The following is a 14,684-nucleotide window of genomic DNA, read 5'->3' on the forward strand; positions in this document are numbered from 1 at the left end:
GAATAATATTCCCTTGTAGGTATACACCACATTTTGTTCATCCATCTGTTGTTGGACACTTAGATTGCTTCTTGGTTACCTTTGGCTATTGTGAAGAATCGTGCCATGAACATTGGTATAAGAATATCTTTGAGACCCTGTCTTCAGTTCTTTGGGGTATATGCCCAGAAGTGCAGTTGCTGGGTCATGTGGTAGTTCTTGTTGGGTTTTTCTTTTTTAAAGATTTTTGGTAGTTCTTGTTTTAATTTTTTTGAGGACTGGCTGATTCTGTCATGTTCACCGTGAGCAGGGTGCTGTGGATGAAGAGATGTCTAGATGGTGTCATCTGAGGGCATTCAGTGGAGCAAAAGACCCAGCACATAGAAGGAATGCAGCAAATGTTTGCTAAATGAAGGATGCTTAATACAGAAGAAAACTAGCAAACAAATGAGTGCACTAAGTTAAGGTGCTTTTTTAGGGGTCTAGCAAATGTGATGGTCGATAAAGGGAGCAAAAACTATGGAAGATAAGATCAGGAAAAATAGGCAATATTTTTTCAGTGTTTTCTCTGAAATAATTACAGTTGTTTATGAAGCCTCTTCTAAAATCCTTTATTGCTTAAGAAATAAGTGCTCATTTTAAAAAATTCATGCATTACAGAAATGTGTAAAGCAGAAAGTGAAAGTCTTCACCTTACCACTGCGCAGGGATGGTGGCTGTAAGCGGGGTGGTGTAGACTCTCCTATGCATATTGTAAGACGTTTTATTTATTTCTTTTAAAGATTTTATTTATTTATTTGAGAGAGCGAGAGAGAGCATGAGCAGGGGGGAGAGGGGAGAAGTAGGCTGCCTGCTGATCAGGGAGGCTGATGCAGGGCTCGATCCCAGGACCCTGGGATCATGACCTGAACCAACCGAGCCACCCAGGCGCCCCTCTAAGAGGTTTTAAAAACTGACTTTAAATCTCTCTTTGTGAAGGTGGGAAAATTACGAATTATATGTTCTAAGCATTTCTGAGTTGGGGGGGCGGGGCAGCCTTTGTTTGTACAAGTGGGATGCTGTTAAGGAAAGCTGCCATTCACAGACATGAAACTAAATCCTTTTGTTTATTATGAAATTGTAGAAGTGCTATTACTTGATGATTCTTTTAAAAATAGCTCAAAATTAGAATTACTAAGAAAATAAAATCAGTGTTTCTTGTTTTCTGATTGTTAAGACGATATTGGTGATTAGCATTTATTTAAAGACGAGAAGTTGGAGAGTTCTGCCTTTGCTTTAATGAAAAGACTCTTTTTTTTTTAATCCACGGCAGTGGGCTGGAGGTGGGAATGGAAGGGCACAAGTTTTATATTAAAACACATGTTAAATGCCAGTCATCTGCCTTGGATAATTTATATGTTAATTTAACATCTGGTTTAATATCAGTCCATTTTTAAATAAACAATTGGCTTCCTTTAAGATAACTGTGAACATTTTCTGTATTTCATATTACCTAGACTATTGAAAGGCACCTTCTTAAAAAAGAAAAGAAGAGCATTGTCTTAGAAACTGACCCATATGCGGCCGCGTATTTGATGTGAGACTTTGGCTAGCATTACTGGAAGGATCTCCTGATGGGAGAAACCTTAAAACTTTGTTAGTTGTCTGACAGATGAAGCTAGCCCTCATTCGCGTAAGTGAGGCGGCTGCATAAATAAAATTCACAGATAAATCCCCAAACTTACTTCCTTTACATGTCCTTTTCCAGGCTTCCAGCAAAAAGTAAAATGTACTCATGCCTAATGCCATTTATAGAACAAAGTGAGGCACGAAAATAAAGTGCTAACCTCTGCTTGCCTCTGGTCCTGCCTGAGCCTTTGAAGAGGGGGCTGTGCGGGGCAGGGCCATATAATTCCGTAATAAATGGCCAGAAGTCTAGAAGGGGAAAGGGCGGGGTGATCGATCCACACGCTAATGAATGAGGTGCTGCCTGAGCACATTCTAGCGGGCGAAATTGAGAAACAACAGCCCAATAGTACTATGCGCTCCAAGGCCGATATAAATAAGTGTTTCTTGGGTTTTAAATAATCAGTCTTTTGTCTTAAAATGCCTCATCTTCTTTGATCCTTAGCAAGAGCTAGCAGTAGATGAGAGCCTGCTATGTCAGATTTATTTTTCTCCTCTGTGTCCCAGACAGTATAACAAATTGCGAAATCTCCTGAAGGATGCACGTCATGATTGCATTCTCTTTGCTAATGAATTCCAGCAGCACTGCTATCTCCCTCGAGAAAGAGGAGAATCCATGGAAAAGTGGCAGACCAGGTATGGCTGGGCATTGGCCTGACTCTCTTTACTTTCTTTACCACTGGTTATCCGGGAGTTGATCGAAGTAGGATGCTAGAATAAACCGGCAGTTATTCTGGAACTATGATTAATACTGAAATGCTTAATGCGTCACTATTTTAGATACATTGTTTAAATACATGTATGTTTTAGAAATTGTCATAAGGGAGCCACAGATACTCAGAGTGAGTCAGCTGGCGTTTAATGCTCGTGGGGGGCGGGGAAGGTCCACTTTTAAGCTAAGATCATCTCAGTTTTTCTGGTATAGGTTGCTCTGATATCCCAACCAGTCTTATTAAACTGAAACTGGTAGGTTAATTCTGGTAAAGCTGTTTTAGGAAGTATGGTGTCACCGTTTAGATCCGCCTAAAAGCAGAGCCTGAAGCAAGGAGTTGGGTGTGGGTTGTTGATGTGGGGGGCAATTCCCTGAAACAGGAGTGAGGAAGTGCAGGGCGTGAGACAGGAGGAGGGAAAGCAATTAAAGATGTGTTACTGCTGTGGGAAACTGAGGCTCAGTCCTATTGGGAACCTCTGAGAAGCTGCACAGTATGTGCCTCAGAAGTTGTCTGGAAGGGCGGAGGCGAGGGTGGTAAAAGACTTCGGCCTTTAGCTGAGGGTCATTCTGCAGGGGTGATGACTCTACTCAGCGGGCCTGGGGTGGGATGGGAGTGCCGCCCAACTGCAGCCGAAGTCAGAGGTGGGCCTGGGGCGCAGGTGCTGGGCCCCCATAGCCTCTGCTCTGCTCTTCTGCAGAGAGCCAAGGAGATCTTAAGCTCTCAAATGTCTTATCCATACAAAACATTTAAATCGTCTTTTTCCTTGTATTTCTTTATCTATATAGCCATTAAATATTTAAATTCTCTAAAGTAAAATAAGCACTGATGCATACTGAGTCCTTAATTATAGTCCAAAGTTCCCACAGGGCCCAATACCAGAAAGGGAAAGCAAATTTTTCTCTAGATTAGGTCACACGTGAGTACTTAGAATGATCATACTGCCTAACTACACAGGCTCATACAGTTTATGCTGGCTGAATTTTTTTTTTTTTTTTAATTTATTTGTCAGAGAGAGAACACAAACAGGGGGAGCGGCAGGCAGAGAGAGAAGCAGGCTCCCTGCTGAGCAGGGAGCCCGATGCGGGGCTCGATCCCAGGACCCTGGGATCATGACCTGAGCCGAAGGCAGACGCTTAACTGACTGAGCCACTCAGGTGTCCCTGGCTGAAATTTTTTTTGACCTAAAACTGAAGGAACCTTACCTAGCATCTTACTTTGCAGAAAGGAGAACAGATGCCTACAGATACCGGCTGTCCGAGTTTATACACATCACTGGAAACATCCAGCCTTGAACACACGTCTTCAGATCTAGGCTGTGTTTTCCAATTCCGGCTCTTTCCAGGAAGATTTCCAGACATTTCATGTGATTCCATAGCAGACCTTATTAGATTATGATCTTCAGCTATTTGCAGCCTAGTTTTGCTCTTAGCCAGACTTGGTTCATTGTCTTTTCAACCTCACAAGCTTAGCTAGTCACCCGTGCGGCGCTGTGTGTCACAGCGTGCCAACTAAAAGGTAGGAGAAGAGCCTCATGGTTTCCAGGCCATATCAAGAAATGAAAGAGGTTGCTGTGGCAGTTGGATGTCTTCAGGGAGAAGAGATGTAGGTGCTTTCTGATCCATCTTTGTGTCCCCCAGAGTGCCGAACCCAGGGCGTATTTATAATAGGTGCTCGGGAATTAGTGGTTGAATGAACGAATGGTTGTCTGCATCGACTGAAGGGGAACAGGTTAAGAACCAAGGGTGAGGCTTGAAACAGCAGCTTGTCTTGGGAGGGCTCACGTGCCCTTTGCTTTTCCAGGAGCATATACAATGCAGCCGTGTGGTACTTTCATCACTGCCAGGATAGGATGCCAATCGTTATGGTGACAGAAGACAAAGAGGCGATTCAGCAGTATGAAAGTGAGACAGAAGGAGTGTTTGTGATTTCTTTCAAGGTACTTACATCTGTTGTGTCCATGAGTGTGTGTGTGTGTGTGTGGGTGTGTGTTCACTTACTCAGTGGTGCCCATAATGCTCTCGGGCCCAGTGGCAGTACAGAAAAGGGAAAATAAAGAGTGAAGGAAGACTTCAACCAACGAGTTCCATGTCTTTGTTTCTCTCCAACTAAGCAATCTTGACCCCAGCAAATTTGGGCAAACTCCCTGTGACCGTAAGACCCACAGCATCTGAGACGTCAGCCCAGTAAGCCCCCTGTTGACCGAGAACTCGTCCATAGTTCTAACAGTAACAATATGAGGAGTGATGATGGTGAGATGAGGTTGGATCTTATAAAATTGCCAATATTCTCTTGTTTTGGACCTACAAAATGGCAGTTTTACATGGTTTCACCTAATAGTAATCGCCAACACTCATCTATGCCAGGCACCGTTCTAAGTGGATTATTTCATTTAATTCTTGCAACAGGCCCACGAGGTAGATGTTATTGTCCATATTTTATTGACGAGGAAACTAAAGCACAGAAAGGCTAAGCAACTTGCACAAAGTCACACAGGTAGCAAGTGGTGGGACTAGGATTAGAACCCCGGAACTCTGACCCCAAAGCTCTTACCCACCCTGCTCTGCTGCCTCTCAAATTATTTTTCTGAGCACCCACGCAACATAGTTTTGAAGGCCAGCCTTGTTTTTCTGCTGTTGCTAGCTCTTCCCCACCTACGAATGTGCACCGGGGTTAGTAGGGATAGAGGAAGGGGTGAGGAGTGCTGTAGGAGAGCTGTCACATCAGCTTGGTGTCCAGATCACAGACAGGAGCAGCGTTATTGGGGACCGTTCCTTGGGCTGTGTTGGCAACACAGTTCTCCTGGTTTGGGGGGAGACCCTTTGAGAAAGTGGGATGGCTGTTAACCTCCCAAGAGATTACTGATCTCGTGTGTCTGCACTGTTGGCCAATCAAGTTCCCATGGTTGGTGTCCGTTTTTTGATTCAGAACCTTGAATGAGACCCTCCATTACCCCTGTCTGTTCACAGAAAGTCAAATTGGATTTTGAATTGTAGACGCTATAAGAGTTCCCAGGTGCTTGTATTGCTAAAGATTTGCCAATAGAATTTTCTTGGCCCTGCTATAACAAAGTGTTCTAGCGTGCCAGAGAATTCCGGGGGCGCTGGATATTAATGACGGTGTCACTTGCTTTTTCTCTTGCTATACATCATGTCTTGTTCCTGCAGAGGACAGCTGACTAAAATTACATTTTTCTACTTTTTGTTAAAATTGCTTATCTTTGTAGTCCAGTCCTAGAGTGCTGTTTTATTGTGTATAGTGTCTCCTAAGCAAACTGTGTAACCGAGGGCTTCATAGAGGTGAATGATAGCAGGAAAAAGGAGACACTTGTGGAGTTCAGATGAGAAGGAAGGCCAGAATTTCCTGTGGGGACTTGAAGTGAGCTGGGAAGAGGGGAGACAAATCCTCGCGAAGAGGCGGTTCATAGTGGCAAAAGCCTGGTGGTGGCAAGCGACCATGGAGTCGGGGTACTGAGTCAGCACAGAAAGAACTTCTCGAAGGACTCGGGAAAGAAAGGAAGTGATCTGAACAGGTCCCTGAGGTCAGTGGGAGAAATGCTGGCGTTGGCAAGAAGGAAAATGTGTTTTCTTTTTAATTTGAGGAAAGAGAATGTGCTAGACTCTACCTTAGACTTCAAGTTGAGTTAAAAACACCCGGAAAACTGATGTTATTCAGTGAGAGCCAACTGTTTGAGGGAGTGTGCTCTGGACATAGCACAGCCAGCCTCAACACTCCGTCGTCCTCTTGCGGGTGGTGCTGGGTGTTTGGTCTAGGGTCTCTCTGACGGAATTGCCCCAAAAGGTGCAATAACAGTAAGCCCACACGGAGGGGACCCTGACCACTTGTTTCAAAGTCACATTTCGTACCAGGTCATCACACTAATAGCAACGTCTACATGAGGAATGTTACCACATCTGTGGACGGTCCCCAAGACTCTGGGAGCTTAGGAGAGGAAGGCCTCAGAAGAATAGAAAACCTTTACTTTGCCCCTCTCTGCTTATTTGACATAGCCAGTGGTCGGGGGGAGAGGGGGGGAGAGGGAGGGAGGAGACGTTTCCACAGACACTTCCCTCCTTGCCATTTTTACGTGCTTATTTAAGTTTCTTAGAAATTTCAAATGTGGGGCGCCTGGGTGGCTCAGTCGGCTAAGCGGCTGCCTTCGGCTCAGGTCATGGTCCCAGGGTCCTGGGATCGAGTCCCGCTTCGGGCTCCCTGCTCAGCGGGAAGCCTGCTTCTCCCTCTCCCACTCCCCCTGCTTGTGTTCCCTCTCTCGCTGTGTCTCTCTCTGTCAAATAAATAAATAAAATCTTTAAAAAAAAAAAATTTCAAACGTTTCAAGATGAAAAAAAACAAAACAAAGAAAAAGCAAGACGAGAATGCACACAGAAGAGCTCTTCTCTCCATTCACTGCAGGCCATTGTCTGCAGCAATGAGATGCAGGTGAAGACAGGCAGAAGGACAGGGGCGTGCGTGCGTGCGTGCGTGCAGCGGGTGGGGGAGAGCAGGAGGAGATTCGAAAGTGCCAGTAAGCATTCCATGGTAGGAAGGGCCTCCCTAGGGTAATTCAGCCCAGCTTCAGGGCAGAGTGAGGTGGTAGAAAACCAGCCAGTAATGTGAGGCTCGGGGACGTAAGGCTCGCTGAGCGCCTCCTCCAAACCGCGTGCCCACAGTTCCCGTGCAGGAATTTTGGTGATACTCCCGCAAGGAAGCACCATTATCCTCTGACCACGTTTCTCTTGTGCCTTCATCAAATGCAGAATTACCTGGACAACTTTTGGCCCGATTTAAAGGCCGCCCACGAGCTCTGTGACTCTATCCTTCAGTCTCGACGGGAAAGAGAGAATGAGAGTCAGGAGAGCCACGGGAAGGAGTACGCAGAACATCTTCCCCTGGAAGTGTTAGAAGCCGGCATTAAGTCTGGGCGCTACATCCAGGTGAGGGTGGTCATGAAGCATTGGTGATGGCACCAGCCGCCATGTTTTCTTCTCTGCTTTACTGGCCTGTCACGGGCCTTTAATTTCAAAGGCCGTAAATAAAATGGGCATGAGTAAGCCGGGGCTGTCCGTGTTTAAGATGATTTGAGAGTTGTTCTTCCTGTGGACACCTTGCTGTCTGGTTTGGTGCTACTCTGTCTTCTTAATCGGGTTACATATTCAGCATCACGCAAGTAGTCTTATAAATGCCTCCACCTCTCTGGGAAAGAGAAGATATTTTTGAATCAAGGTATGGAGATCTGACAAAATTGTGAAATTAGTGAAATTTGGCTTCTTCACTCTTTTGTAATTTTCCTGCACCATTCAAGGGGTCTTTTGTGGTCCTTCAGGACCCAGAACCCAGAAGCTGTCAAGCTGTCTTGAGAAGGAATCAGATAAAATTATTATTCAGATTTAACAGTTTGATGTGTTTGTGCACGCACGTTTTATCACATCAGTAGATTTGTGTATCCGTCACCACTATCAAGGTACAGAAGTGTTCCATCGGGAATTTTACATTTTTGACAAGCAGCTCAGACAGTTTTTATGCAGGTCAAAGTTTGAGAATACCATGCTGAAGTCCCTCCCTAAAGTGTGGGTATTTTTTTTTTTAAAGATTTTATTTATTTATTTGACAGAGAGAGACACAGCGAGAGAGGGAACATAAGCAGGGGGAGTGGGAGAGGGAAAAGCAGGCTTCCCACTGAGCAGGGAGCCCGATGTGGGGCTCGATCCCAGGACCCTGGGATCATGACCTGAGCCGAAGGCAGACGCCTAACGACCGAGCCACCCAGGCGCCCCTAAAGTGTGGGTATTTTAATTATTATTAAGAGAGCGTAGGGGTGGGGCAGGGGCAGGCAGAGAGAGAGGTAAGCGAGAATTGTGAGCAGGCGCCACGCCCAACAGGAAATCAAGGGTCAGATGCTTAACCGACTGAGCCACCCAGGTGCCCCTAAAGTATGGGTATTTTAAATGAATATGCCTTGAGGGGCGCCTCAGTGGGTCAGTCGGTTGAGCGTCTGCCTTTGGCTCAGGTTGTGATCCCAGGGTCCTGGGATCGAGCCCCGCATCAGGCTCCCTGCTCAGTGGGGAGCCTGCTTCTCCCTCACCCACTCCCCCTGCTTGTGTTCCCTCTCTTGCTGTGTCTCTCTCTGTCAAATAAATAAATAAAATCTTTAAAAATAAATAAATAAAAAAATAAATGAGTATGCCTTGAGTGGCTAATGCTTCCAACTTGCTAGTAAAGTTTACGGCATTGCAGGGAGGATATTTGAGGAAGAAGATTTTTTAAAGACCACTCATCACTTAGGTAAGATAGATCCTGGCACTTTCAACACCTGGTGTAGCCAAGAATAGTTCAAAATGATGGGATGTTCTCTGGAGAAAAGAAACCTTGGTGATGAATATTTTTCCTAAAGGAAGGGATCCTAGACCTTAAAAGAATATTTTGGGGATATTTTCATAGACCTTTTAAAAACTGTACCTTTGGAGGCAAAGTGGGCAGAAATTTTTCAGTTGATTTTTGTTGTGATTTCAGGGAATCCTGAATGTCAACAAACACAGGGCACAAATAGAAGCTTTCGTTCGACTTCAAGGAGCCAGCTGTAAAGATTCAGGTTCAGTATAAACCTTACCTAAATTTCCATACCATATCTTTATTATGAAATTACACAGTAAAGAAAGCAAAGCTGAAACTGTCGCGTCGAATATGCCAGTCGGATTACCCCCACTCTGGGTGTGCGGGATCCCGGATTGGTGATTTCCCCCCTTGCGTTTTATCTGATTTTATTGCAATCAATTTTTAAAATTGAGAACAGCTAAATTTTATTGAGTATCTACTCTACCTCAGGTACTGTTCTAAGCACTAAACGTAGATATCATCATTGTTTTGCCCCTTTTCTTCGTGAGGATACACAAGGTTACAGGTGAGGAAGGTGTCATACAGAGAAGCAAAGTAACTCGCCCGAGCTCACACATCTGGTGAGCAGTGGGGCTAAGTCTCCTTCGGAGGCAGTTTGGCTGCGATTTTAAGACACTGCCCTGTGCAGCCTTACTGGAATAATTTTAAAAGTGATAAAAATGAAGATGATGTGTAAATAAGCTGTATCATAACAGAGTGTAGCTCTTAGGTCTTCAGTGGCAGGGAGCAAAACACCCTGGAAGTCGAGGGAACGTGGCTGGATAGAAGGAGAAGGAGAATTTCTCCCGCTGTCTGCTGCTTGGGGGTCTGGCGGGATCCGTGGTTCATCGGCCCGCTCACCACTCCCTGGCTGCGTGGCCCCTGATGGCATGTGACACAATTCCAGCGTGGGCTTACGTAGGCGGGTGCAGGGAGCGGCCACCTGCCATAAATATGGGCAGGGGAAGCCCTTCTCAAAGCACGTGACATAATAGGACGCGGTGGCCGTGTTTCTTCATTCCTAACCTGTGGAACGAAGTTTGACCTCCCCTTTGAAGGAGGAAGCTTTTCTCTGCAGGGCCACTGATTAGATGTCCGATGCATTATGTGTGGCATTCCCCCGCGGCTTTATGGGGTTTCCATGTGCCCGCCCAAACAGGTTTAGTCAGTGACATCCTCATCCACGGGATGAAGGCTCGAAACCGCTCGATCCATGGAGACGTGGTAGTCGTGGAATTGCTCCCTAGAAACGAATGGAAAGGAAGAACGGCCGCCCTGTGTGAGAATGACAGTGAGGACAAGGCCTTGGGAGACCCCCCGAGTGAGCCCATGCCCACAGGTGAGCCCGCTGGCAGGCCTCCCTGTTTCCGGTTTTCCCGTGGGAAGTTTATTTGTCCTGTCTGTAACGATCCAGAAATACTACAGTTATTAAGGTTCGTTATCGTTTCCTTTCCTCCATTACCCGTTGCCCCCTCTCTGCAGATTGATGTTATTCTCCTCAGCATCCAAATATGCCGTCATATCTCCCATCCTAGAACAGAACAAAACCCCAAATCCTCTCAAGTCCCACATCCCCTCCGGCTCCTGCCCTTTTCTCTGCTTTAGTGTACGACGAGACTCAGTGAAACCCCTAACCCTGCGTTCTCTCAGCTTCCTCTCTACCCACTGTCTCCCGAAGCCGCTACATTCAGCCGCCCACACCCCCAGAAACCCTTGACCTGACCTTTTGTCAAGGGCACCAGTGATAGCATTGCCTGTAGCCCTGGGCGCCTGTAACCCTCGGCAGCATTTGGCCAACAGATCACTGCCTCATCTTGGGCTTCTGGGTGCTTCGCCTCCCCTGCTGGGTGCTGCTCCTTCTCGGTCCCTTTGCTTGAGCTTCTCCATCTTAACGGACCTCCGGGAGGCACCTGGGCTCCTCGCGGAATGTCCTTCAGTCCTCTCGCTCTGTTTCTCCAGCCCAGACCCCCTGCTCAGCCTCCAGTGTTGTCTCCTCAGTTGTCCATGTGGCATCTTCCCCTGAATGTCCGATGGGCACCTCCCACTTAGCATGCCTAATAACAAACTCCTGATTTCTACCCCCAAACCTGCTCCTCCCCGATTCTTCCCCCTGTCAATAAATGGCAGGTTCATTCTGTACGTGGTCAACCCAAAGGCCCTGGGATTTACCCTCCACTTTTTCTGTCACTCATCAGCAAGGCCTGGCAGGCTCTGCCCTCTGTGTGGCCTGTCCCACGCCCCGCCACTCCTCTCCTGACCGGGTCCGCGAGAACCCCTTGACGTGGCCATCCCAGCCACTGCCTCACTGGTCTCCCTGCTCCCCCCCTCGCTCCCAAATGGCCTTTTCTCCACACGGGAGCCAGCCACAGGGGTCCTTTTAAAGGTCTTTGGGTCCAGTCATGTCTCTGCTCTAAGCTCTCCAGTGACTGCTTCCTGTTTCTCTCAGAATAAAATCCGAAGTCTTTACCGTGGCCTACAGGGTCCCGCTGGCTTGGCCTGTCTTCTGTCACTGTCCTCATCATCACTGTGCTCCTGCCACACTGACCGACTTGTCCTCTCACCGCTGAAAACGAGCTTTCCCCAAACCTCCTCATGCCAGCCTCCCTCACTTCAAGTCTCTGCTCAGATTGTCACTTCATTTAAAATAGCTGCCATTGCGGACCCTGTGTCACTCTTGGTCACCTTACCCTACTTTGTATCTTCCTTAGCAAACACCACTACCGTCCATGTATTTACTTTTTACTGTCTGTTTCCCACCCCTACAGACACCCAAACTAGAACGTCCGCTCCAGAAAATCAGGGACTTTGTTCTAATACTGAGACATTCCCTGCACCTAACAGGGCCTCATACCTGGTAGGGGCTCAATCAATCAGTAGTTAAATAGTCAAAAGATAGCACTTTTAACTATTAAAGTTTGTTTTTTCTTGACCTCAGTCAGTGATGCTGGAAAGTGTTGTATGTCAGACTTAACGATTTGCATACTTCGTTGTATATAGTGTTGGCCCAAATGATCTTGACTGGTGGGAAAATGCAAGAAAGACAGTGAATATGCACAGGAGAGGGCGTAAGTTAAAAAAGTAAAAATCACTGGCTTTTCCCGACATCCTCAACCTGAGATTGATAAGAGAAGGGCAAAAGAGAAAGTGGAAGGTGGGACTGATGGATGCTAAGTGTCACATCAGACCCCACAGCAGGAAGGGCAAACTGATGATGTTATAAAAAAAATTATCTTTCAAAAAATTAGCCATCTTAATATAAAATGCCAGGAAGGCAAATGTTTAAGCATCTCTACTTGTGTAGAATGTGCTTGATACAAATGGGACGTTGTGTTTCCTGTTTTCTTCCTCATTGCTGAACTAGTCAGCATCCAGAGACGTAACATCTCACCAGTTAAGGCCTTATTTTGTTTTGTTTTCCCAAAGGCAGAGTGGTGGGCATCCTTCAGAAGAACTGGCGGGATTATGTGGTGACATTTCCGTCCAAAGAAGAGGTCCAGTCTCAGGGCAAAAACGCTCAGAAAATCCTAGTTACACCGTGGGATTACAGAATTCCCAAAATCCGCATTAGCACTCAGCAAGCAGAAGCGCTCCAGGTAGCTGACGTACTTCTCCCCTTTTCCTCCTGTCTTTGCCAGCCTTCCAGCTCTACCAGGAAACACAGCTAATGCCTTTGCATAAGAAGGGATAAATTATTGATGGGATTTGGCATCTCGAGATCCTGTTTTTTAAAAATTCTAAGTATATAGAATCATCTGTTAAGCAGTCCTTGGTTAATAAATGGAGGCCAGAGAGAAACTGTCCTAGAAAGAGCTGTGTAGGACAACTACAGAGTACATGCATTATCCGGCTGTCCAACACAGAAACTTCCAATAGATATGCTTTGCCAACACTAACAAGCTTTCTTCCAGCCAGTGATACAGAAATACAATCCCTCTGCCCTGTGGGGATGATATAGTGGTACTTCACCGAATCGATTATCCATAAAGGAATATAGCACTGGAGAGAAGACGTAAACAAGGAAGTTAGGAATAAACCTTTACTGTGGCGAAGAGTACGAGCATGGCCCAATTTCATTTGCCTGATGTTTTGCAGTTGGTAAATGAGACCTTGTAGCAGGACGTCCCGAGCCAGAGCCAACAACCGGGTCTTTGTATACCCTTTGCATCCTTGGAAGCCTTCTGCAGGCTCTCTGAGGCCAGTTTCAACCCTCGCTTTCCAAACCCGTGGTTTGCTGGAGTTTGGGGGCAGTGGGGTTCAGTTCACACTGACCCCTCCTTCCCCACCAGAAGATGCCCTTAAAACTGAGAAAGTAACTTCAAAGAAAGTAGAAAGCCGGGACGCCTGGGTGGCTCAGTCAGTAGAGTGTCTGCCTTCGGCTCGGGTCATGGTGCCAGGGTCCTGGGATCGAGTCCCTCATCGGGCTCCCTGCTCTGCGGGGAGCCTGCTTCTCCCTCTGCCTCTGCCTCTCTCTCTCTCTCTCTCTGTCTCTCATGAATGAATAAATAAAATCTTTTAAGAAAGAGAAAAAAAAAGGGGCGCCTGGGTGGCTCAGTTGGTTGAGCGACTGCCTTCGGCTCGGGTCATGATCCTGGAGTCCCGGGATCGAGTCCCGCGTCGGGCTCCCTGCTCCGCGGGGAGTCTGCTTCTCCCTCTGACCCTCCTCCCTCTCATGCTCTCTGTCTCTCATTCTCTCTCTCTCAAATAAAAAAAAAAAAAAAAAAGTAGAAAGTAACTCCCACACTGGCAAAATTGAGATTTTTGTTTTGAAATGGAATTTGTACTATGCACAATGGGGTTTTCCTTCGTGTTGCAAATGTTAACTAGAATATGTCACAGTTGGCTTTCTTTAACAGACTAAAATTTGCAGCCTGTTTATTTGATGTAGAGAGGTATTGCCTCCTTCCAAAGCATTGGGCCAATCACTTACACAACCATCTGGCAGTTTAGTAAAACAGCAAGAATCAAAACAAGAAGCAAAACCCACTGTTAAATCGGCCACTCTTTTTGGAGCTTGCTGCTGTGTATCTTGTTTATCTGGTGCTTCTGATTGACCCACTTAATTCCTGGTGCTGGGCTGGTGGGTTTCTTTTTTTTTTCCTCTTTTTGTGCAGGACTTCCGGGTGGTTGTACGCATCGATTCCTGGGAGTCGACCTCTGTGTATCCAAATGGACATTTTGTGCGTGTTTTAGGAAGAATCGGGGACCTGGAAGGGGAAATCGCAACCATCTTGGTGGAAAACAGTATTTCGGTTGTCCCTTTCTCCGAAGCTCAGGTCCGGTTTCCCAGAGTCCTTTGGTCTAGTGAAGGACATTCTGTACAGTTTCTTTTTGCATTTGTTTGTTGTTTGTTTCATCGTTAAGAAGAAAAATCTCTGTACTGTGTAACCACTCACGAAAGCCACAGATAATGGAAGCATCTCACTCCTCTCTATTCTGTGTGTGGACCAGACTGAAGTCAGCTTCAAGTGCATAGTTAGTTTCCCAGAGCCTCACAGCTCTCAAATTTTTAAATTTTCCAACTGTGCTTAAAAATGGTATGTCAGTGGCTTATTGTCAGTATACATCCATCGCCAGCAGCTGCAAGGTGCCTAGTTACAGACCCTACTGGGCTCCACTCCCTGTCCTAATCACTCACCCACAGGCCTGCCCAGAGCCACGGGGAGCAGCTTCTAGGGTTCCATGTATCTCTGACCTGAGGGTCAAAAAATAATGCTCTTGAAACAGTTTTTGTAACCTTTGCAGAAAACACAAATTCAATAAACATAAAACATTAGCTATTTCCATCACTTTATGATCTTTTAAAATCCTCATAAATCTTGTTTATTAGTCTTGCATAACTAGATCCGTAGCATGCCCGTGCTATTTTCTGTTCTGCTTCTTTCACTTAAAATTATTTCTGTGGGGCGCCTGGGTGGCTCAGTCGTTAAGCGTCTGCCTTCGGCTCAGGTCGTGATCCCA

The 14,684-nt window shown here is 46.3% G+C and overlaps 1 protein-coding gene across 2 annotated transcripts in view; it reads left to right on the top strand.

Annotated features, from left to right (window-relative positions):
• Positions 1 to 14,684, top strand: part of DIS3L (DIS3 like exosome 3'-5' exoribonuclease) — a 32,754-nt gene that overhangs the window by 8,674 nt on the left and 9,396 nt on the right. The window contains exons 3-9 of one of the 2 annotated variants that reach the window (XM_081831280.1): positions 2,152 to 2,280; positions 4,158 to 4,293; positions 7,112 to 7,288; positions 8,865 to 8,943; positions 9,886 to 10,065; positions 12,150 to 12,319; positions 13,838 to 13,999. In XM_081831280.1, coding sequence (XP_081687406.1) covers positions 2,152 to 2,280; positions 4,158 to 4,293; positions 7,112 to 7,288; positions 8,865 to 8,943; positions 9,886 to 10,065; positions 12,150 to 12,319; positions 13,838 to 13,999 — 1,033 coding nt within the window. Of the gene's footprint in view, positions 1 to 2,151; positions 2,281 to 4,157; positions 4,294 to 7,111; positions 7,289 to 8,864; positions 8,944 to 9,885; positions 10,066 to 12,149; positions 12,320 to 13,837; positions 14,000 to 14,684 lie in introns of those variants that run through there. The other variant, XM_081831281.1, reaches the window with a different exon arrangement.

This window comes from Leptonychotes weddellii, chromosome 9 (assembly GCF_054177405.1).
Source record: "Leptonychotes weddellii isolate Sample4059 chromosome 9, ASM5417740v2, whole genome shotgun sequence".
Lineage (NCBI taxonomy): Eukaryota > Metazoa > Chordata > Mammalia > Carnivora > Phocidae > Leptonychotes > Leptonychotes weddellii.